Source organism: Vanellus vanellus (assembly GCF_965231255.1).
Source record: "Vanellus vanellus genome assembly, chromosome: 6".
NCBI classification, from domain to species: Eukaryota; Metazoa; Chordata; class Aves; order Charadriiformes; family Charadriidae; genus Vanellus; species Vanellus vanellus.
This window is the reverse complement of record NC_138911.1, coordinates 62335376-62359652: the sequence shown is the minus strand read 5'-3', so window position 1 is coordinate 62359652 and position 24277 is coordinate 62335376. Positions and strand designations below refer to the sequence as shown.

Sequence of the window (24277 nt, the reverse complement as noted above, 5' to 3'; positions counted from 1 at the left end):
AAAAAAAAAAAAAAGACAGTGCTATTGAAATGTGAGTACTTTAGAGTGAATTTGCATTGTTCCTAGGGTAGCAGGGATAGCTTTTATTAAAAAAAAAAAACCACCAACAACTCTAAGATACCAGGCATCATTTTCACTTCTTTATTAAGCCAAGGATCTGTTAAAGTGCAGATTTCCCCCCCTGTGCCAATAACACCTGGCAGTACATAAGAAACTAAGCATTTTTACTGTAATGACATTTCCATTGAAATACATGCAGGCGTTTGACTGCATTTCCAGAGAGGTGGAACATTATTCAGTGAGGGAACACAGATATGCTGGGAGGTGAGAAGGGGCAGAGGGAAAATTGCAGGCAATTAGTATTTTCTTGACATAACTGTAATTTGTGAATTTGCAAAAATCCTCTTCTAAAAATGTTGCTTAATTTGATCCGAGAATAATTCAAACGCGTCTGTTGCGTTCCTGCCCCCGCAAACACGGACCATCACGCCCACACGAGTCAAAAGCCAGGAGAAGAAGGATGCCAGCCCCCCTCTGCCCCGCGCATCCATCCCCTTCCCACGCCGCCTGGGGACCCATGGGCTCCCCGCAATCTTGATCGAGGGCTGATGCGCACTCAGGGAAGGAACAAGGGTGGAGACTTCAAGTGACTAACAATGCTCTTCAAAGAGGGGGGAAAAAAAAAAAAAAATGTTTTCCCATGGTTTAAAATTACCCTCTGAACTTTAGTAGAAAAGCGATAGCGGGGCCGTAGCCAGAGATAGCATTACCTGCTCACCCACCGGACGGGAATGTAAACCGCGGCCCCATCACAGGTAATCCGCCTTCTCAAAATATACTGCTGACCTGCGTGCCCAGGTGCCCCATCACATAGGTGGTCTGCTTCTTTAAAAGGAATGCAGCTGGGATTTCTTTGCTTTCACATCTGCCCGCCTTGAGAGGCTTTGGGGGGAGGTCCCACCGCACCGCGAAATAGGGAGAGAGGGGCTGGGGCTCGGGGGGGGGGGTTCAGTTGAAGCCCGCAGAAAGGGTAAGATGTTTCTTTGACAAGATAAACAGCAATCGCTTCCTGACAGCTTAGACACAGGATACCACTTCTCATGCGAATGTATTTACACTTAAATAATACATCTCTATGACTAAAGGCGAGGAGTAATCAAAAGCTGACATTGCAGCTGTGCACCGCAAAAGTAAACCTCCCTCAAAAGTGGAATGCCAAAGGGAGGAAAGCGAGAGATACGCTTTGATTTATAGGTTACTTTTAAAATTAGCGGTGGGGGAGTTCTCCCGGTAGCCCTTGAGAAGGTCTCTGTTTATTTGAGGAGCTCACAGGAGCACAGCCACGGCACAGCCTCCTGTTCAGCCCCATAACCCAGATGGAGCCTGATCTACTCCATCAGTATTTATCTACATTTAAATACAAAAGGAAGGCTATCCAAACAAAAGTCGAGAGCGTCCAGCAGATAATTAAGTACACTAACGCACAAATCTAGTTAGACAAGAACGAGTGTATTAGTACAATCCAAAGGCAGGTCACAGTTTTTAGTCCATTCCTGGTATAAACCCACTCTAGCAGTGCCCCTCACACCAAAGCTGTACTTGGGGGATAACACCCTCTTCCTCCAAAAATCCTGACCAGGGCGGGATTTTTGCAGTGCATCTGCAAGGACATTGCATTTGGGCTGCTGGACACACGTGTTTGCCAGTGCTCAGCACTGGCCAAACAACCCCCAGGCTTTGACCCGCTCTCCATTGTGGTCATGTCCTCCCAAGCGCCCACGCTCCTGGAGCTCCGGCCATCCATCCTCATGGAGCTGTCATTGCCAGCGGCACACAGGAGGGCACCAGCAAGCATCACAGAGCCCAAGCAACTTTTTGCTATAGGAACTGGCTCAACTGTTGTAATGAAATCACAGCTTATCTATTTTTACTGTTCTCCGTATACCTGCTCTGTTTTCCTGTACATAAATTATTCTTCACTTCCTTCCTGAAAGAGCTATTATTTAACAGCATAGCTGGCATTAACTATTGTATCACATCCCTCCTGAGGTCCATTAGAGCAACGACAGAGTGCAACACCAACACAAAAAACACATGCACAAACACTCCCTGAACTAAACCCTTGCAACGTCGCGCTTCCAAACAGAAGAGGCAATATAAATAGAAGCGATCATCAGTCTAAGCCAGGACACGGTGCAGAGTGCAGACAGATTACTTCTTCCAATTTACAAAATTAAAATACACGGGCTGTAATCACAGTTCTGCTTGTTCTGGACACACCTAACCCCGAATGGTCAGAGAGGAATATTGCTGGGATTTCTTCACAGATATTAAGGGGTCAGGCGGAGCTTGCTTTAGATTCTCTCTCTCTCTCTTGAAAGCTGTCTTTATTTAATCTTAATTCAAATTATCTGAAGCAGCCAGCCCTCTCACCTAACCCAAAGAAATAACACTGGCCGTGGGCTTGAAAATGATCCTTCCTTGTATTTCAAGGCAGAGACATCTCTTCACCTATGGCAGCATCTGCACTTTTCTCTCGCTGACGGTGCACAAAAAGTCAGCTGAAATAAAATAGAATAATTCCATGCCCTGGCTGATCTGAAGTAAAACACCGGCTTAATACGCACATTTAAAATAGTTGTTTTATTTTACAAGCATCTTTTTTTAGATTCTGATCTCATTTCAGCCTCTGTTCCCAAAGCAGCTTTCAGTGGATGATTCCTCTGCCCTAAGAAAGTTACACCGACTTCCAATACCCACACAAAACCACTGGTCTCTAATTAGGAATTCAACTGAATTAGTATTATAATGAGCCCGAGAAAGCTGCCTATAGGCATGGATTTATTTAACTAAGGCCACACTGTCTGGAGATTAGCGAACAAAGTATTCCCCCGGCCCCACGGCGCGCCCCAGGAGCCCCCATCGCCGCGGGTGGGAAAGGGGCTGCGCAGCAGAGGAGGGCAGCGCTGCCCGCACGGAGAAAGGAGATGCCGGCAGGCGGCGAAGAACACGCTGCCGAGTAAGCCTCCTCCCAAGACACGCACGCTCTCTCATAAGGCGAATACAAGTTATCTCCAGCACCTATTGCTTGTGCCGCCCTTAACGCCAAGGAAGTGGGTGGGAAGAAGTCCCACCACCACCTTCCAAGACAACAGAGCAAACAAGGAGCTCCCCTCTGCTGCTGCAGAAGGCTTTAGGGTTCTCTTAAGGCTTTAGGACCAATCCTAATCAGCTCCAGCAGAAGTGGGTGGCATAAGAGGCGTCTACTTCAGCAGTAGCATTGCTCTGGAGGAAAGCGTGTTCCAGCTGCATCGAGCGCAAGCAGATGAAACCAGCAGATGTGCAAAGCCAAAATTTGTATCAGTCCAAGAAACCTTCACACGTACCACCCACCGCAGACAAGCGACGGCAGTGTGGGCAAAGTGCGCTCTCCTCCCTTCAGCTCCCGCTTCACCTCCTCCAAGCACCCCCAGAACCAAGTTTAATCCTACCCTGAGGGATGCACGAAACACAAGGCTGGTGGAATCATACTCCTTTTACACCTGCAGGGTAGATGCCTCAATGGCCTTGGACATGCCACCTGGCACCAGACATGCAGTTTGTATCATTGTTTGCTGTCCACAGACTTTGACCTCAACAACTCAGGCCTAGTCCCAAATTCGCTCAAAGCAACAGAAACTTCCTCTTCAGGTTCACACCTTTTGAGCCAGAGGAGGGGACTAGTTAATGCAGGGCAAGTCAGTGGCTCCTCTCCAAAACTCTAGAGGCAAAAAAACAGACAGACAACAAGCCCTGGCTGGGTGATAAAAAGGGAAAACAACGCAAGGCCGCAGAGAAGTTGACACACTATCCCAACAAGGTGTCCTCCCAGGGACAGGGGCCCTGACCTGGGACCTACTGAGGTCCCACCTACAGCTTGGCCTCAGCCAGGTCACTCCCCAGTTCTGAACAGACCACTGGAGAATTTTAACATCTCCAAATTACCTCTTAACAAACTGGAGTGTGTAACATCACAAGGACAAGGTTTTAGGTTTCTCCTAGGACATTTTTGTGGACTGCCTCTTGGGGTTAAATGTTATCCCAGTGATACTTCTCTTACAGCAAATGAAGCTTCTCACCCCTTTTCACCCCAAAATACAGAGCCAGGTGTTCCAAAATACAAGTCACAACACAGTTACGAAGGACTAAGAGAAAACTAGTGAAGCAGGAATCCCAAATGGGTTTTGCCTGGAGGCAAGGGGCAAAGGCAGTGAGATGCTGGAACTTTAACAACATCATTTTACATGATTCAAAAAAAAAAAAAAAACCAAAAAACTAGGTCACCCTGTCACTACAGAGATCGGGTGGGATTAGTTTAATATCAGTGTGTCCAAATAAAGGTCAAAAAGAGCTCTTCTGATTGACAAAGTTAAGAGGGTATGGCTATTAACAAGCTGGTTTCTTAGATCATATTTGTGTGGCTGCCTAGGTGGGTCTGAAGACAAGTCAGATGCCACCCAAAAGAGTCCAGGGTAAGGAAGTTTGCAGTGGCTCTCAGAGGCAGATTTCCAAGCCATGGATTTAAAAGGCAGAGTTGCACGGGCTTGTCTGGATTTGCAGCATGAATCTGCCAAACATTTCAATGCATATATTTGTAATACAGACCGAGATCTGTATACAATCCAACTGGAGGCTCCCACATTATGTTTGAAGGATGGCACCAAGCAGCAGGTCTCTGCAGCATGCCGTGAGGCCAAAGCTCCTCAAAGAGCAATCCTTGGAGGAAATCCAATAACAGAGCATACCACAGCATCATACTTGCTGTGCTGTCAAAAAAAGTCTTAACCCTTGGCCTACGGCGATTCATCTTTGCTTGCAACCTCTAACATCTTCCATCACCGTTCACGCAGACACATTAGTAGGATTCAGCCACAGCATAAAACATCGAGCATGGATCAATCGCTATGGGTCAAACCCACCTAAGCTTTTACCCTGGGGCGCAGGAAAGGGAACCCTGTCCACAAGAAGATGAGAAGAACTCAGAATAGCTCCAGAGCACCCAGGAACAACCTCAGGTGGAAAAATGGAAGAACGGAAGAATTTGTTTCGCCCTTAAAGACTCCACTTGTTAGGTTGCTTCAGCCTGTAGCCTTCACCTTTTTTTTTTTTGTCAGGAAGGATCAATCCTTGCTTACTCAAATATTCTTCTGATCAGATGTCACAGAAGTTAAGATGGGTTTGAAGACAATTGTATAACTCTCCCCAATTCCATACTTCCAGTGCCTGCCTCCCTGCCCCAGCACCCCCACAGCAGAGGCTGATCAGGATCTGCCCTGGACCCATGTTATCCAGAAACTCCCTATCGTACTGTCTGCAGTCGCTCCGGCTCACTCAGACTGAATGGGCGCTGGGTCTGCATCAGCATCCCTGGCTTCAATGCCCGGAATTAGGCTCTACAGATTAGGCAATGTGCTGAGGCTTATCTCTGTGTCTAATCACTAATAAAGTTGCAACCTGGTGCATTTGTACCGTATTAGGTCTCGCTCAACAACACGGGCTTTAAAGGTCATCTGCCTCCTCCAATCACTGCCAGGTTTATTGCGGCGGGCACGCCTGCCCCGGCAGGTCCTGCTCCCGCTCCCACCGGCTGGCCACCACCGCCAGCAGAAATCCAATTACGGACACAATGGTCCCAGTCCGACGAGGCTCCCGGGCCCCTCCACGCTCCCGCCCCAGCGCCCCCTCCACAATGGCTGCTTTTGTCTCAGCCTCGCTATTGTTTGGGATTCTCTCGCATCCCTGGACACGGGATAAAGAGCCGTGTTTGGAGCGATGTTTATGAATGAGGCCTCAGAGCACAAGGGTGCAGCAACACAGGGCTTGACCGGGGACAAAAAGGGTCACGCTTTCTAAAAGCCACGTCGAAATGAAATCATTAAAGATGCAATGCGCACTAGCCAGGAATGAAAAGTTACAGGCAAACTGGAAATAAGAAGTGAAATCCTAGTCCTTCCAAAGTCAAGGGAAGTTTTGCCACCAACCTCAGTGCAGCCAGGGTGTCTCCCAAAATATTCAAAGTAAAATACCAAGCACATCCCATTGCTTTAAGCCAGTGTTTTGAAAAGATTTTACATCATATTGCTGTCCAAAAGGGAAAAGAAATAATTTTAGCTTAATGAGAATGTTTTCTGATTAAATACGTAGCAGATAGCGGCAGGAAGTAGTAGGATCTGCAGAAATGAAACTAGGTGAAAAATACCAGCTAATAAAAGTAAATCATTCTCCTAACGTCAGAGAAAATCCTTTGTTCTGTAATGAATGCTTTAAACTAAATTCATCAATAGGAAAGACCTGTGTGTCCTATAAGACCTATAAGAGTTACGAGGATCTTCCCAACGAAGAGCCTGCGAGACCAGGTCACTTCGGCAGTGCAAAAACTCAGTGGGAGCTCAGGCAGCTGGCAAAGTGAACCTCAACTTCTAAAACACCTTCAGCGTTACAGCACTACGAGTCTTGCTAACAGCCAAAACCCAGCTCCCTTCACACAGCCAGGCCTAGCAGGGACAAAGCCACCCGCGAACCCCATCCATCACGTTGGAAAGTGCCTCTTTGTGAGGCTCTGCTGAGCAGGAGAAGATAGGAATATTGTGAAACCTTTAAAGAGTAGAGGCAGACGTATAATTGCATTCAGTGAAACATCATATGGTAATAAGCAGCAACGGAATAGCCACGTATAAATCTCCCATTCAGTAGAGTGTCACATGTATAAATCTATTTACCAAGGATTACTCTGTAGCTCCTACCATAATAAATCATCAGGAAAATGCCTCGTGCACCACTAGCAGAGCAGGGATTCGGAAAAGCAGGCAGGCTGTTCTTCATAAGTAGGCATTGATAACTAGCCAACCTGAGAGTTTGTTACAAACATGATATTAATTGCACTCTGGTTATTTGGTATGCTTGCTTGGGTGCTTGGGGGCCTGGGGCTTTTTTTTCTTTTTTTCTTTTTTAAACTAAGACTTTCCTTTTTGCAATGAGAACACTGATAGACATAGACTGTAGTACTAAGCCAAAGTCCAGGGGTCCAAAGGGTCCGCTAAGCCAAAGTCCAGGGTCCAAAGTCCATTTACTGAAGGAACTACAAAGGCTCTTGTGACTTCAAAAGACTTTGGATCACACAATTGACACAATTTACACACACAATTTACACAATCACACCACCATTTACAAAAGAATGGTATTCTGGCCTAGTTTCTGCTCAATGTAAATGTTTTATGTAGGCTAATCCCAGATAAATAACTGTTTTCTTGCATTATCTAGATCTTTCACTACACATTATGGGCTGTATTAGAACGATTAAGCACTGCACAGTCAACTCAGATCCTCTCTACAGGATGCTCCAGCTCCCGGCTCTGCAAGAATGCCACGTCACATACTGAAATACCCTGTGTATCTGCAAGACTTGCCAAAACCTCTTGCTAATCACCTGAAGTTTGTTATTTGTTGCCACAAGCAAACAGCCCTTCAGAAAAGCTCTTGTTCTGTGCTGCAGAGCTAAGGCTTGGTTGCATTCCAGAAGTCGCCAGGTAAGTAAAAAGGTCACATGCCAATATAGCACTTAATAGACCGGAATCAGACTAAAAACACCGGCCAGACATACGGAGCAGTCAACAGCTGCAATGCCATTTAATGCAGCAAGACACACATCTGAAGTGCAGCAAATACGCTGAATGCAATTTCAGCACCAGAACATACGGTGTAGTACAGCCCTCATACCTCTGGGTCCGTGGATGTCATGGCAGAAGGGAGTACTGATACCCCGGAGACTGCCTTCCCCAAATCATTTGGGTAATGTACCTTACACCGTACACTTCAAATCTTTCCTTCCTTCTGCGTACAACCCCAGCTGCCATTCATATGCTTACTATCAATTTGACAGAAATCAAACAACCCTCTTCATCTTCACATGGTCATAACCTGCACAGCACAAGAGCGCGAGCCAAATTCACCCTTGGTATAACTCAGCTAACTGGATGAAAAAAGCCTCAAAAAACGGCCTTCTTCAGTGCAGCAACATCTCAAAATCTGAGATGAGTTTGATCTACGTGTGTAAAGACAGAGCGTAAACAAAGCAGTTGCCCCTTAAAAAAAATTAAATCTGTATCTTTCTTCAAGTGCCAAGTAGCTTATTATTGCAGTTTCCACCGTGCCAACAAAATAATAATCAACCACATGTAAATCTTCCTAGGAAACTCCCCAAGTCTTTTCTCATAAAACTACTGTAGAAAATACAGGTATGTTCTCCCGTTCCCAATCCTCACCACCAAACTTCCACTACAGTCACCACCACCCCCCGAACCCGGACCTCAACAAACAGCTTCAGGAGCCCCTTACTCTCCCGGCTTGACCACCTTGGGAAAAGAGGGAACACCTGAGACCACAAATGCTGCTCATCCTAACGACCAGCTCTGCTAGTAGATGTATATCCATATCATGAAGATCACCACCTCCGCAGCTAGAGCTTTACAGCTGAGATCCTCACCGGTCTCCAGTCCTTGAAAAAGCACCGAGATCTGGAAGCAGCTTTGTCAGGTTAGGAATGCAAAAGCAGTACATGAAATGCCTGCTTGCATATGCTCATCCTACAGCTAAAGAGGGACTTCTCCCTCTACAACTGTCTTTCTGGCAATTGTCACCAAACACTGAATTCACACGCAAAATATTTATAAAATTTATCTACAGTCCACATGATGCTCACGTTGCAGAACATCCCACTACATAAATCCGTGCAAATAGCGAAGACGGTCAGGGCTGAACATCTGAAGAAGCTGCTGGAGAAAAACCTGCGTGTGCCCATCACAGTGCCTGATCCCACCTACTTTGCACGGCGCTTTTCACAGGCATCACTCTCACTGCCCTTTGACACAGGCAATTATCCGCTCCCAATCCCAGCTGACCTCACATTCCTTACCCACCTGCAACTCCCATGTAAAGATAACAGGAGTTTGCATTCACATTAGCTTAGCCTCTTTGTTCTGGGCAAGGAAATGATACTCATAATGCCCAAACTGATTTCATTCCAGTAGAGGATTAGCTTCAATCTCCGTTGCTGTAGAAGGAAAAGGCGAGCAAGAAATTACTGTCAAATAATTACAATGCTTTTGGCTTTACAATGGATACCCGGAGGTTTGCAAAAAACAACCCTTTCGCTGGATTGAAGCCGCAGTAAATTTCTAAGCGTGCCTCAGACACACTTAGAAAGCCTACCCAGTCCTACAGATAAGACCCAGGACGGAGGGTCGGAAGATGAAAGCTCCGTTGCCTGCTCTTTGCATACTTTGGCTAGTCAACATCCAAACCATAAAAAAAAGGGGAAAATGCGACTTCTCGGGCTTATAAATATGCTATGAGGCCAAACTCATTAGCGTTTACAAAGCACTCCTAGACTCCTCGTCTGGAAGGAGTTATACAACCATAAAGTATTATTCATGCTGTTCTAAGGCAGAAAAGTCCGTATTACTGCAAATCCAGCAGTAGCTTTTCATGCACCATTAAGGTTTACTACGCAGTCTTAATCTAATCATAAGCACTTCAGAACCCAGATCTGTCATTCGAAACATACAGATCAGACTTCATCACTGAATAACCAACTGGGTCAACGATACACAGCACAGGACACGCAGGCACTTTTTTTCCTCATTTATCCCACACATCTTCAACTGAGCCATTTGTATTTTCAAGCCTCCATCAGTATTGGTTTTCCTGCCATCTTGCATTATGTCTACTCAGGATTTCAACAGGTTCAAAACTCAGGTCCTAGTTCTGTTTGCACATTTTTAAAAAGCTGAGATGGGAAGGAGTGCAAAGTTTGGGTCTACACCTCCTCCAACATTTATCGAGGAAACCGGTTCCTTCAGGCAACTTTTTCTGCCCATTATTATTCTGGGATCTCCTTTGCTTGCAATTCTGAAAATGTATTCATAACTAGTGGTAGACTTGCTTTTGACTTGCTGATCAAAATACAATCTTTATAGCTCCAGGCACCATCATCAATGCTGTGCTGGAGGGAGTTCAATCCAGTTCAATGAAATCGGCTGTTAAAAATAACAGCTAGCTCCCAAACCACGTCTGTGGACTCATTTACTCCATCTCCTCCTTCGGGCTGCCAGTGGTCCTTTGCAGTGGTCCCCAACTCCATCTTGAGCTAGGCAGGCAACCCCTGCTGCCCACTCCTCACCCACCGCGAGGACACCTTCCCCCTCCCCAGCTCCACACAAGGGCTGCAGGAGAGCTTCATCTGAGCTTGGCAGAAGTTTTCCCCCCAACTGCCCTCTTGCTCTCTACCCTTCTGCAGCAGGTCCAGGAGGTCAGCACCTCCACAGCCCCCCACCATGCCAGGTCACGCACTCCATGCTGCCCAGCCCTTCCCTCCAGCTCTACACACGTTGTTTTTAACACAACCACCCTTGTGCCTTCGTGTCTGATACGGTTTTGGTTTAAATCCAGATATGAAATCTCTCCTTTAAAAAGAAAAGGTCAAATTCAAATATCGCCATCCTTAAACATAACACAGCCAGGGAGTTTTTTACCCTTTAGATAACATTCCTTTGCAAGGCCAGTTCCAAGCCTTTCCCAAAAATATTGTATTTGCTTCAGTTTGAACTGCCAAATTAAAAAAAAAAAATAATAAAAAAAAAAAGGACAGCGCTCTAATTTTTATCCAAATAAGGCAGAATGAAAGGACAGGACAGCAGATTTTCCATCGGAAACCTTCCCTGTCCGACCTGGCCAAGATGCTATAACGGGCTGAAAGGAAAAATAGAGGCCTCTCCAACAACTGCATGAGCTGCTGTTTACGTGATCCGTTCCTCGACTCGCAGGACTCCGAGCAGACTTGTCTCCACAGCTGTGGGATCAGAAAGCTTGTTGGACCTATGCTGTCACGGATGGAGGGCATTTACAGCTCTGCAGCCACGCTTTCCCCAGTACACAGCCCCGCGGCCAAGAAAATTATCTAGTCACCTCAGATACTTCCAAGAGCAACGCCTGAATCACGTTCAGCATACCTAATACTCCGAAAATGCCGAGCACCTGCCCTTTGAACAGGAGATGCCCTTCAGGTATCCCAGGTGGATCCCCGAAAATGGAGATGCTCCGGATCGCTTGCCGTGCTGCAAACACCTGACCTGCTGCCGCAGCGCCAACGCAGGACGGAGACCTGCACGGGCCACCCCTATGTACACCCCCCCAACTCCCCCGTGCGCTCGGCAGCAGATGCTATTGCGTTACAAAATGCTCACTTTACTCACAGAAGAAACAAAAAAAAAAAAACCAACAACCCAACAACAAAACACATGGAAGTGGATAAGCACATAGCTTTACATTTAAGCACGGATTAAACAACGTTGCTCTTTAGAGGAATGTGTTTTTAAAGAACAAATTTCCAGAGGAACTTAATTATGCTCCTGGGGTTAACAAAAGGATTTGCGTGATCCAGCTTCTCTTCCTTACTACGCTGCGAGTGATGGATGTGACTGAATACAACGATCCGCTTAACCCCACAGGATCTACACCCATCATTTTAAATAATGAAACAGCATTCATTTGGGGTGATCCTTTCTCTCCCCCTCCCCGCTGCTTAGTTTTACATATAGAAAACATTTCGTGTACAAGGCAAACAACAAACAGCAACATAATTAGTCCTTTCGAACGGAGATGTTGTTTAACTTAACTAATTGAAAAGAGAGAAAGCAAAAGCTCGCCCCGTGTGGCTAGCGGCGAAGTCATAAAATGTCGCTTTTCCGAGGTTCATACTCCAGTAATTATCTTTTATACAAAGAACAGTGACTCATAAATCTGCTTTTTCATAAAAATCCTGCACAAAAAGGTCTGCAATAAAAGAGCCCCCCTCCTTTTTCTTGGTCAACTTGAGGCTGAAACAAGGTCTTTATGAGCTGTGGGAGTGGAAAGTCATTAGGGTTTCAATTCCAAATGAAAATTAAGGCTTTTAACTTCCCATACTACTCACACTGACAACCTTTCATACATAATTGCCAAGGAAGAGTTACTGCGGTCTTGTCACCCTCCTAAGGATTCGGTGATAGGCTGACAAATAGATCCGCCCTACAAATTCCACTACGCAAATGGGAATAAAAGCCCAATGTGGTTCAGAAACATTGGGTTCAAACCCAAGAGTGACTTTGATAACTTTTCAGCCAGGGCTTGTTAAGAGTTAGCAAATTATCAGCGTCAGAAATAGAGCAATCAAGGGATCAGGTAAGAATTTAATTGGAAAGAGGAAAGGTGTCTTCAGCAATTACGGCAAAGACACTGCTGCTTTGCGGTGACACGGGGAGCAACGTGACAACAAGGACCCGTCCGCTTCACAGCTGTGATTCTTCACGTCAGCCAAAACACCACCAGGCTGGCAGATAAACAGCGTTTTAAATACACATATATAATATGATACTCAACGGGGTGACGCAGATAGGATGAGCTGAAATAACAACAAATGCTGTCCCCACTCTCTGGAAGATATTGAGGTAACCTGTTGCTGTGACAGCAGCAGCATCTCTCTGCACTTGTCTCTGTCTGTGGAGAGGCAAACACTGCTCTTTATCTTATTTTGTTCCTTGTCTTCTCATTTGGGAGAAAAAATACTGTTTGGCAAGTTTCTATTTCTGACAGTTCGCTGGAGACCATCCATACTTCATCATCCTGTGGTCCCAAGAAGTACAGACAATATAAAAAGAAACACCCCAAACACATAAAGTGTTTTTATCCCAGTAAAGCTGAAACAGGATTTGAAGCAACTCCAACACTGGGAATGAGAAATGTCTGGAGTTCCTATAGAGGCTGCTCCTTCCTTGTTAGCTCATTATAACTCAAAACCTGTGTTGTTTGTTATCACTGGTATCATAGCAATGGTTAGAGGCCCCATTTGAGGTAAGGGTCTAATTCTGCTTAGCACTGTACAAGCATGTTGTAAATGACCCAATGAACCACAAGAAACTTGGAGAAGACAAAGGAAATATATTATTCTGGTTGTATAAAAGGAGAACCACAGGTCATGTAATTTACCTAAGACTTCACGAGAAAACCATGTTACAGTGAGAAAGCACAACAAATCTGAGTCCCAGTCCAGTGCTGGAAGTCGCAAAACTATCCATCCTTTTGTTATTTTAAAGCTTACACCTAAAACAACACAGTCTTAACTGCCCTCGTAAAAAAGAGGACTGCATTTTGTTACAAGAAGCCAGGAGACAAGCATGGGAGACTTCCAAATAAACCGCTCAGGATCCAGAAAGCAAACAGCTACAGCGAAAACTCAAAAAGAACAACTTTCAGAAGACGGTTGAATACAGTCACACACGTGCAGCTTCATCCACATGGCCTGGGGGACTGAGAGCTGCAGAAAGCATGATTTTTCCTGAGGTGGAACCTGCAGCCACTCCAGAAGAGCAGATCTCCACAAACAAGGCATATATTATGGTGTTTCAGAACATCAAAGAGGTACAAACACGCAGGCTTTAAAAAACGCTCCCCATCTTTTAAGAGGTGTAAGAAGCAGTTAAGGGGATGAAAACGGAAAACACCGCAAACGTTATCAGAATTGGACGACAGAAAAGCTGCTGCACTGGCTGAAACACTCGACTGGTTTGTATCCTCAAACATCCCAAAGAAATGAATGAATAATTGAAATAAAGCGAGCGAGTACATAGGTATAGGTAACAGCAAAGGACAGGTGTATCAGCAGTCTGAAAAGGAGTGAACGATTGACTCACTCCCGTGTTGGGTTTGAGTTGCAATCAGGAAAACGAACAAGGGGACATTTTATCAGAGTTTTTCACAATATGCCATCTCTGTGCGATGCATGAGCCACTGGTGAAGATCATATAACCTATAACTACGTATCACGTTCAACAGCAAACAAGCTTTTAACTCAGTGGAAAGGGATTAAAAGCTCCGCAGATCCAAAGCATAGATCAAAGTTATATTCAGCTGCTGGGAAATATATAAATATGAGACTGCAAACCCCAGTAAGGGAGATAAGAAAAGGAAATGGAGAAGACAAAAAAATACTGTGCATCACAAAAGTCCTCTAAGGTTGTACATAAAAATAAGATTTTCTTAACACCTTTTTTTAGGAGCTGAAGAAGATTCAGCAGCAACCAAAAAGAGTTATTTTTTATTACTGATAGTCTGCTATCATCTGACAATGCTACTCCTGCATAAAACAGTGGACTTTTACGTGGGCTGTCCTGGAGCCATTTCTAATAGATCCTACTAAAACCAAAAATGGGGGGAAACCAGTGAGAACATCAACATGACAACAGTAACTAGCTGCACGTATATAACCAGGGGGGTAGTCCTCTGGCTACACAAAAATCAAGCAGACTATTACCTAAACAGGCCAGATTATGTCCATTGTTGGAGATTAAAGCCATTATGGATCTCCTTCAAATAACAGACTAAAGCAAGTGTAAAGAGTCCAAGTCTTAACTCCATTCAAGTCAAACAGTGTCCCCGCAGTAACTTCACTGGGCACTGAGATGTACCACACCACTGAAGGGTCCACGGCCTGATACAAAGTCACAGCCATCCTTCAAGGAGCGCAGTGTCACAGCAGTGGCATTTATAGGACAAGACATTATCAATAAGTGTCACAGAGTGAATTAAATGTACCTTAGCAAGTAAAAAACTGCAGATGAAAGACGGATGCCGACCCTCCAGAGACTTCTTAGCACTTAATGGAGAGTCGGAAACCAGCAATGCAGGTTTTAATCTTGCATTTGTGATACGCAGCATCCTGTCTTTGGATGATCCAGGATGGAAGATGTGGGGAAGGACAAACATTTTTTAAGTCTAGTCAACCCCACTAGATCAGAGACTGACAGCAAGCCTCCCGCCGCATCGGTTTCCATAGAAATATTAAGCTTTGGGGAATGGAAATGCTGTAAGGCTCACTTTTTCTTCTTTTCTGAAATAACGGTTTGCTTTTACTGCTCTACTTTGAGTGGTCCTTTTGCCTCCTCCCCGTGGGTCTTCTGCAGCGAGAGGACAGAGCAGCGCCCGCGCCGCAGCTCTCCCCGCCCCACCGAAGCGGGGCTCTCAGCAGCCCGTGGCCTCATTTGGTTGCCCTGGGAAGACAGAGGCAGGTGAGGCACGGCTGCCAAACCCCCAGGCATAGGCGGCCCTGGAGCATCCTGCTGCCCTGGAGACGGTTCAAAACAGCCACAAAGTAGCTCCTCTTGCTTCCCAGCCTGAGCCCTGCTCCATCCATTTTCCTCCACACACTTCGTCCTCCATCTCCTACAAACGTTCAAATGCCGCTGACCCTCCTGCGCGTGAATGAAACCCCAGCCGCAGAGGAATTTGGGGATGAAATGGGGGGGAGATGCAGCGGCACGCGGTCCCGAGTGTCACTGCACAGAGCTGGGGGATGGAGCAAAGTCCGACGGGTTTTTCAGAGCGCTCCAGCTTTGATTGAACTAATTCGGCCAGCAAGCCGGGGTTGACACAACCGCACACGACAGCTAGCATGTCACCCCTGCGACTACAATTTACAGCTGGCCAAAGCCCCGATGCCATAAGCCCGGCCCTCATCGCCGGCGCTCCCTCTGCCACCAACAACACAGCCCTCTCCTACCACAGCCACCCCAGGCAGACAGGAGACATCCCGCCCTACAAGCCTGCAGGAGAAGCCCATGCAGACGATGAGCTAATTCACATCAGATTTAGGATCGCTTCGATCTCACCACAAGAACCCTGAGGTCTTCAAATCCGGCCGATAAATAACCTGCAATCTGCTTCACAAGAACTGTCTTTCGCAAAGACCCTTCGCAGGAGGGTCTCTGAGCCAGGTGGACACTTGGCACCACCATTACTCAGAGATGTGAGAAGCAATGAGCTTCCCGAGAGGCAAGAAGCAATTTAAGGGAAGGAAGAGCATCTCTCTATATATACACACACCTGTATGCACAGGGAGCGAAGTAACCTGGCATAAACGGTCTCGGCCCAGACATGAATCACCAGAAAAGTGTTCAAAATAACCTGTACAGCAGCCTTCAATTGCCATGGTGATAAATGTTTCCTAATGCCTAAGAGCAGTCCTGAACCCCACACACCTCATTCACCAACAAAAGCACTCATTATATTAGGGGAAAAAAAAAAAAAAAATATCACAAATGAATTGTAGCCATTTTAAGCCCTCCTCAGATCAAGGGCTGATTTACACACTCCCGTTTCAATGGGGGGGGTACTGCCCTCACGTCGCTGTTAATTCAGAAGACGGAGCTGGCTTGCTTTTCGCTTCACAATCCAGTAGGCAAGGGAAAGACAGATTCTCTGAGACAGCGTTACTTTTTCTGCCAGGAGTTATCTATTTGCAGAAGTGGGTCAACTTTCTCTTGGTGGACATGTTAGTGTGCGAGTGCCTCGCAGCGCTGCCTGCGAATTCCTGCCCGGCTCCGCGTGCGGAGGAACCTCCGCGCATAACTATTTATGGCAGCCAAGCGTTTCATGAATTGCAGCGAGTTAACCACGAGGGGATGATGACATTTGGCGACAGGGCAGGACGAATTCTGGCTGGCAGACAAAAAAAAAAAAAAAGTCAGGTTAAAAATACAGCACGCAGAAGCAAACCCAGCCAGTCGCGGCTAATTCGCCGGGCAACTGGATGCGCGGCTCCCAAACCTTCCCTCTGCCACGCGAGCAACGTCGTGTGTTTTGCAGCGGGAGGCATTAAGGCCTGGGTGTGCGCCTGGAAAGGACTTCGCTCTTCCTGGGGCCATGCGTTTTAAGTGTATGTTACACGGGCTTATACATTTTCTCATCTGCCTCACTCCACACCTGATGTATACCAGACATTTTTGCCAGTTTAAGCACCTCACCTCCATCTCACCTACCAGTGAGATCCGCTGTTGTCCACACTTGTGCTCCCAGAGCACCTCCAAAGGGCAGCCTCAATACAGAAGGACCCTGAGGGATAGCCTGAGGGGACACCACCAGCAGACCCTGCCATGGATACATCCATGTGAGACGCACTCAAGGCCACAGCCATGCTGGAGCAGATGAAAAGCCCAGTGCCTCCCAGAATGGGCCTCCAGGATCACCTAGGTTGCATGGATGTGCTCAGCCTTTTCCCCACAGAAGCATTAAGCCTTGAGCTTCCAGATTCAATGCTTCTGTTAGTGGTAGTGTTCACGCCCCTCATCTCCACATGCACACCGCATGTAACACCTGCCAAGGCTGCATTTTGGGTTGCCATGCCCGCCACTTAATTAGATCACCATTTAATTCCATCCTCAGCTTTATTTGATGAAATGCCTCCAGAGGACCAAATCATTTACATGTAACCAACACAGTTTATTCCCCTTCTTTTGATTGCTTTTGACAAGTCTAAGTGGATAATTCCATCAAAGGCCCATAGAAAGCGGCCTTTTAATCAATACAAGTCTTTTGCCTCCAACAGGACAGCTAAGAACAAGGTATCTCCAAACAAAACTGAAAGAGGGAAACAAATTTGAATGCACTACTATGGAGAATGTATTTCCAGATATGGCCCAATTTTAGTACCTCGTGTAAGTGCCTTGAGCCTTGTTTTTAGGGACACCAGCTGCTTGGAAGTTTGGGAGCCGAGAGGGCTGGCACACAGGCAGCGCCCCACCAAGAAGGCAGGAGCGGGCAATGACAAAGATGCCTCAAGTGGAGCACTCCACTGAAGCCCCTTGGACAAGCACCCAACAACTCCTGGCGACAAGGAACTCAAGCTGTACCCTTAGTGTCTGAGACCTCAGCATTGACAACACTATTAGCACAACTCATCGAACTTACAGCAGAGATGGAAACAGGTGTTTCTACAGAGGTCCTACAGCTGGTGTACCAGCCCAGGGAAGGTTTCCTGGCTTAATCACAAGGGACCTGTACGTACCAGGCTACAGCCCCCAAAATACTGACAGTTTAAATACGGCAGTATCAAAAATAGAAAAGTTAAAGCAATGTTCAGAGAATGAAAAGTGCTCTTGATATAAGAAAGATATTAACTGATCAAGCAACCAAATCTCTGTTTAAGCATGGCAGGGGCCACTAAGCTCTGAGAAGTCTCCATCCCAGAGAACAGGGCTTTCTCTGAGCCTGGCTGCTGTGCCCAGGCGGTGTGGGGGCTGCAAGAAGTCACATCTGACTGCTACCGAGAAAGGTGATTTCTCTCTTTCACCAGGACTAGCACAGCTGCACTGGAAGAGTGGACAATGGTCACCACACCACCTTGAATAGGACTGATCTCCCCTGACTTCAGAGGGTTGCATATGAACCAGCCATCCAGGCTGCCTTCCCATGAGCTGAGAGAAAGAGCACAATTAGCGTACAACTCTTTGCCCTCTAAAGCAGACATAGTCGACATAAATCATGACACCAAAGTGCCTTTCTCCACATGGCCGATAAAGGAAGCCCAAGGGGACGCAGATGCTAAAGTCTATATCAGAGATATCTCAAATTAAATGGGATGAACCTCACCCTTCGCTTCTGCCCTTGCATCTTCTCATCTCAAAGGCCTCATTAATACGTCACAGTAAATAATATGTATATTGATTATAAATACGCTAATAAAAACAAAGAACTTTGGCCTAAAGGCTGTGCGAAGAAGAGAAATAAGTACAGGGTAGCTGCATGTCCGATCGATACCAACCCACAGGGAACAGCCATTTCTCTTTGCCACCATTTTAACTGTAATATATCGTACCCTCTAGGTAAATATGTGGACATTTACAAGTGGGAATCAATAGAAGCAGAGATCTTCCCACCCCCTCACCCAGAGAGACCATTCTTCTTCCGTTGGAGCAGACAACAGCAAGAGGCCATAGATTAATGTCTCGGCTACTACAGGCTATCTGGCATAGCCACGGCCTTCTTCTGGGCCTCTCTGACCACTTTTTAAGTGTTGATGCTTTTAATAATTAAAAAACAAAAACAAACAACACAAAACATCTGTAAATGTCGATGAGGAAATATATTAACATTTTACCCAACTGGAATGAATCACAATGCCCATTTTGGGAACCCAGAGCAAACAGCTTCAGTAGAAGGTGAAGGAGAAGTTCTAACAACATTCACTTGATTGGGGGGTGGAAATTAAAGCCTGAAAGCTTTGCCTGCATGCACAGGATTTTGTCCCAGGCACATCACCAGCTAGCGAGTTGGTACGCCTCCAGGCTTGCACATGGATAAATAGTTGTCCCAGTCAGATCTAGATAAGGCTAAAACCAGTGGAAGCTATTGCCCTGGCCTCAGGGAGCTTTGAGTCACTCCTCCCAGTGTTCCCACATACCTCGAAGTCCAGGGACATATCCTATGGTACCTGAAGGCTTTTTCCTTCCCCCAGGTCATATCACCCAATGCGGCTGTCTTTTTTTTTTAATTCTTTGTTTGGTTTTTTTTTTTTTTTTTTCAGAAATGTTATTCTGGCAGGAACCAGGCGGCAGCAATGGCCATGGCTCCAATGGGGCTGCCTAAAGCTGGACAAGCAGAAAGACTACGTACATGCACAGAGACTCCCGCCGTGCATACAATGGAGAGCCAAAGCTCTCACAAGCACAACACAGCGACTGTGCCATGATTTCTGTCCTGGATCTGTAGGTAGATTTAGAGGAACTGTGGCATATCACTTAACATGGATGCAACTGGCCACCTCCTATCCCGTAGCTTGGAGATGCCCCTGTCCCGCAGCCCAGGTCCCAGCTCACACATGGAAACACCCTTTACTTTCAGACTGAGCAGACTTCCTCTTGGCTCTCAGCAGAATATCCAGAGCTGCGTAAGATTACACATGCGATCTAATATTAGACTTTTTCACACTATCAGTTATACTTATTACCTTATCTTCCATGAGCGGATAATTAATCATCAGGTTCCAGGTATCAGCTTCCAAAAAGTTCGTTTATAAGGGTAAATAGACTTCAGAAAAGTGAAGAGAACATGGATTGCAGGTTGGTTTGGGTTTTTTTCTGTTGTTGTTTTTTAAACTCATACCATTTATACTGAATTCACGTTAAAACTAGAGTTCATCGCTTCACACTGGGGTGGGTCACTGGGGCCAATAAATCAAGCTCTTCTTTACCAACTCACTTCCAAAGGATTGCTGAAGATAAAATGAGAAATATTTAATCCACCTTTGCTCGCTAAGATTTCATTATAAAGCTGCCTCCCTAGGAGCGTTTAACAGCCGCCATACTCTTGTCTCCTTTAGAGAAGCACTCAAGTGAAGCAGTCCTGCTTAATACCTAGAAAAGCTGAGCACAACACAAAGTCCCACCGATACCACTCACAGGGACAGCACATTTCAGGACTTTCCAGCTTTTCCAGAAGTAAAAGTGTCCTAGCAAACAGTTCACCATGCCTTGCCCCCACCAGCTGTCCAAGCCTTCTGCTGTGTTCTTACTATAGATGTTAAATTCTGCCCTGTAGCCATTTGAGATCCCCCTCCACCCTCTGTAAGAACGTATACGAGGGCTGTTCATTGCCATATTGGTTGAGCTGGCCGGGCAGTTTCTGCTTTATCCACCGGTTAGTTATCCAGTGTTTTAAAGATATAAGGCAACAGCACGCCAGACTGAAGTTTGCAACCTAAAGACGAGAGGCCACGCTTCCTCCTCTTCTTTCTTCTTCCCTTCCGTTTTATCTCGTGATGGGGCGGGGGGGGGGAATAATCAGGAAAAAATAGTATAAAAAGGCTGAGATCTGAGCTGCATGCCCGGAAAGCAAAGAGGGCACCAGGAGACGTGGAAGGATGCTGCCCGCCAGGGCTGCTCGGTGACAGCTCCACCACCCGCCTGACTCTGCGGGGTTGTTCGGCACGTTCACCTGCCCCCGCTCGCTCCTCCGCATTGTCACCGGCTTAACAGAATTTGTCGCTTGGGCCCCGGCAAGCCCCCCTCCCAGGCTTCTCGCTGTCAGTCAAAAAAGGGGCCTGATAAGCTTTGCATTTGCATATGTATTGAGAGGCATTTCCAAAGGCACAGTCAGGGAAATGGCCTTGCTGAATACCGATGCTATCTGAGAACGACAACTATTCAAATCATTTTACAGCTTCACTACCTAAGTGGAGAGATCAGGCTTGTTTGCATCTTTACAAGGATTATTAGCTTTAAAAGTCCCGATCATATCTGTCCCACCCTCAGAAATGAAGCCGCGCAGGTTGGCAGCAGAGTGCTTCCCACAGAGACCATCTCCCACAGGCACCCCAAAACCAGCAGTCAGTAAAACCTAAGGTCACATCTGAAATGCCGGAGCCCATACTCCTCCTTTCCATACGGGAGCATGAAAAAGGGTGCAAAGGCACGCGTGCAAACATATACGTGCAAACATATACCCTACCAGCCCTCCCTACACATACACTGCATAGGGTAGGGCATGAGACTCAGCTCTCAGTCCCCTCCGAACGATGCTGCTGGGAACCGACCGCCCCACACACAGCGTTTGAGGAGGGCAATGAGGCCCAAGCTCTGCAAGCAGAGACTTTCCTCTTCACGCAGACAGGGATGACTTGAATCCCACGCGAAGAATCCCACGGTGCCTCACACCGGGTTTAAGGGACAGCTCTGAGGCCGTAGTGGTGTCCCATATGCACAAGAGCTCTGAGTTAACAGGAATTAATTCAACTGGCTTTGTCCTAATCATCTGTGGATACCTAAAAGAGATGTGGTCTAAGGTTCACAAATCAGAACCGCAAAGCCCTTCTGTCCCAAAACAGGAATGGCACATTCAACATCTGCCAAGTGCTCTCCGGCCCTCTGTGCAGAGCACTCAATGCTTTATGAAAATAAAGTCAAGTCGCATCAGGAGCAGAAGCTATCTGCAGATTTACAAACCAGATACTTCTGATTTACACAGCACCCGGAGAGAGAGGGGGAAAAAACAACATTTAAAAATGCTTGCTGTACCCTGCAACATCTGGTGATTGGATCACCCTTGAAACCAGCAATCCCTGTCTACTGGATGAGGCAGCCAGAACATCTCCAGCTGTGAGTGGAGACACACAGCTGCAACAACAGGACCACGCATGGCAAATTCATGAACTTGAGAACTGGGTTGATCAGAGCTGCATGCCCTCAGATCTCTTGGGCATAAGGACTTGCCATAAATCACAAAAAGCACTCCCTGGTCGCACCAGGACCACCACAAGCTCTGGGAGCTGAAGGCATAGTTATCTGGTAAACACATCCCCTGCTGACACCAGCCAGAGCCAACCTCTGGGGCTCCAGCCCCATCTCTGTGCTTGGAGGAGGGGAAAGGGGAGCCCAACCAGAAACAAAAGTCCTCTCTGGTTAGAAAAGAGGATTAAGAACATTAAAATGAGTCTTATATACAACTGTTAACTAGATTGGTGCCTGGTTTGATTCCTATTGAACCCTCTTGGCCAAACTACTCCTTCTAGAAGTCAAGTATCTGGTCTTGCTGGTTTCAACAGAGAAAACCCCCCTCCATTTTAAAGACATTCCAGTGTTATTATTTTAATGCCTGATCACTGTTAGGCAACAGGAGAAACTTTGCTTGAATACAAACTGTCAGAGGAGGTTTGGCACGATTTCACAGTGGAGCTTGTTGCTAACTTTAATGACTAGGCTAAACAAAATTGTGAGTACGGCATCCCTTCCGAGAGCAATCTCTTCTCTACAAACAAACCTCCCGCTTCAGAAGCGGAGCAGGGGGACGGGGGGAAGTCGAGCTGCACCTCTCCAAAACTGCTGAGGGTGCCAGAGCCAGCCTGCCCTGTGAGCTCATGGAGCTAACAGGTGATGCTCTCTGGGGCAGACCTGCACTTCCATCAGACACTTCCAAACTCTCATCCAGGCTCTTTATCAACCTTACCAAACTAGCAGACTAACAAGCCAAACGTAAACCAAAATATTTAAAAGGGGAAAGAGAGAGGAGGAAGAGATGGAAAAATCAGTGTTTACTTAACCATGAAAACACAGGTTGGTTTTTGTCATAAAAAAGAAACCCAAACAAACAAACAAGCCAAACAAACGAAACAAAACCAACCCTCCAGATAAAAAAGGCTCCAACCCTCAGCCCCAGACATCGGTAACACAGTCAAGGAGCACCACCACCACCACCCCGCACACAGGTGCCCCTCCCCGGCCCCCGGGGCTGCTTTTCCAAAGAGGTCACCAAGGATGGGCAGGGGTGGGGATGGCAAGGACTCCCCTGCCCAGGCATCCCTCACCCCACTGCCAAGGGGGACCGGACCTGCCACGGGGAGGTGGGCGCAGGGCAAGGCTGGGAGTAGGGGAGAGTCTCACCGTTGAGGCCGTTGGGGATGCTCCGGTGGTGAAGGGGGGCGGACAGGTCATCCATAGACCTCCGCATGGCCCCGGCCTTGCTGTCGCCGGCCTTGTGGTGGTGGAGGTGGTGGTGATGGTGGTCGGGGCTGCCCGCGCTGCCCGTGCTGGAGGTGCTGCTCCCGTCCCCCACGTCCCTGGTGGCCGAGCCGCCGTTGAGGTTGGTCAGGCTGGCCTGGCTGTCGATGGAGCTCCGCGAGCCGGCCCCGCTCCGCTCCTCGTCCAGCATCAGCACCATCTCCTTCAGCTCCACGTTCTCCCGCAGGAGGGTCTCCTGCCTGGCCTCCAGGTCCTTCAGCTTCTGCTGGTACATGCCCACCTCCTTCCACATCACGCTGGCCGTGTGCCTCCCGAAGCGCTGCCATTCCCTCGACAGCTTCTTGCCTTTCTGCCGGTCGTCGTCCAAGAAGCAGCAGAGCTCCCTCAGCTCCTGGTTGTCGTCCTGCAACTTCTGGTTGACCTCCTTCAGCCCGCGGATCTCGTGCAGGTGGAGCTGCAGCCGCCGGTTCACGTCCTTCATTAAGTTGCCGTGTTCCACCATTAAGTTCATCTTTTCATTCTCCACTTTCCTCAGTCTTTTCACCAGCTCTTCCTTGCTCCACCTCAGCATCTCCTCTTCCGAAATTTTGCTCAGGTCTTCTTTAGACCCTTCCAGGGGATTTTTTGCCATCATCGGTGCCTAGGCAGCGGTTGCTCTCAAAGCCGTAACAAATGGTTCGGGTTATTCGGCTTATTTTGTTCGCCTGATTTCCTGAGACTAAAATTCACTGCAGCATCTCGGGGAAGAAATATTATAGTTCTCCGCAGAGCCTCGGACAAGGAAGAAGAGCAACGCCGGACTGGAAGATCTGCTCCCCCACAGACCCCATAATAATAATTTAAAAAAAGAAGGGGGGTGGGGGGAAGGGAAAAAAAAGGCGCCCCCCCAAGGGGGCTGGGGGCGGCAGGTAGCCGGGAGC

At 47.1% G+C, this 24277-nt stretch overlaps 1 protein-coding gene across 1 annotated transcript in view; it reads right to left on the bottom strand.

The window, feature by feature from the left end:
• Positions 1-24053, bottom strand: part of CCDC85C (coiled-coil domain containing 85C) — a 112352-nt gene extending 88299 nt beyond the window's left edge. Inside the window, exon 1 of the mRNA XM_082485372.1 lies at positions 23280-24053. Coding sequence (XP_082341498.1) covers positions 23280-23991 — 712 coding nt within the window. The 5' untranslated portion in view covers positions 23992-24053. The remainder of the gene's footprint in view (positions 1-23279) is intronic.
• Between the last annotated feature and the right edge of the window lie 224 nt (positions 24054-24277).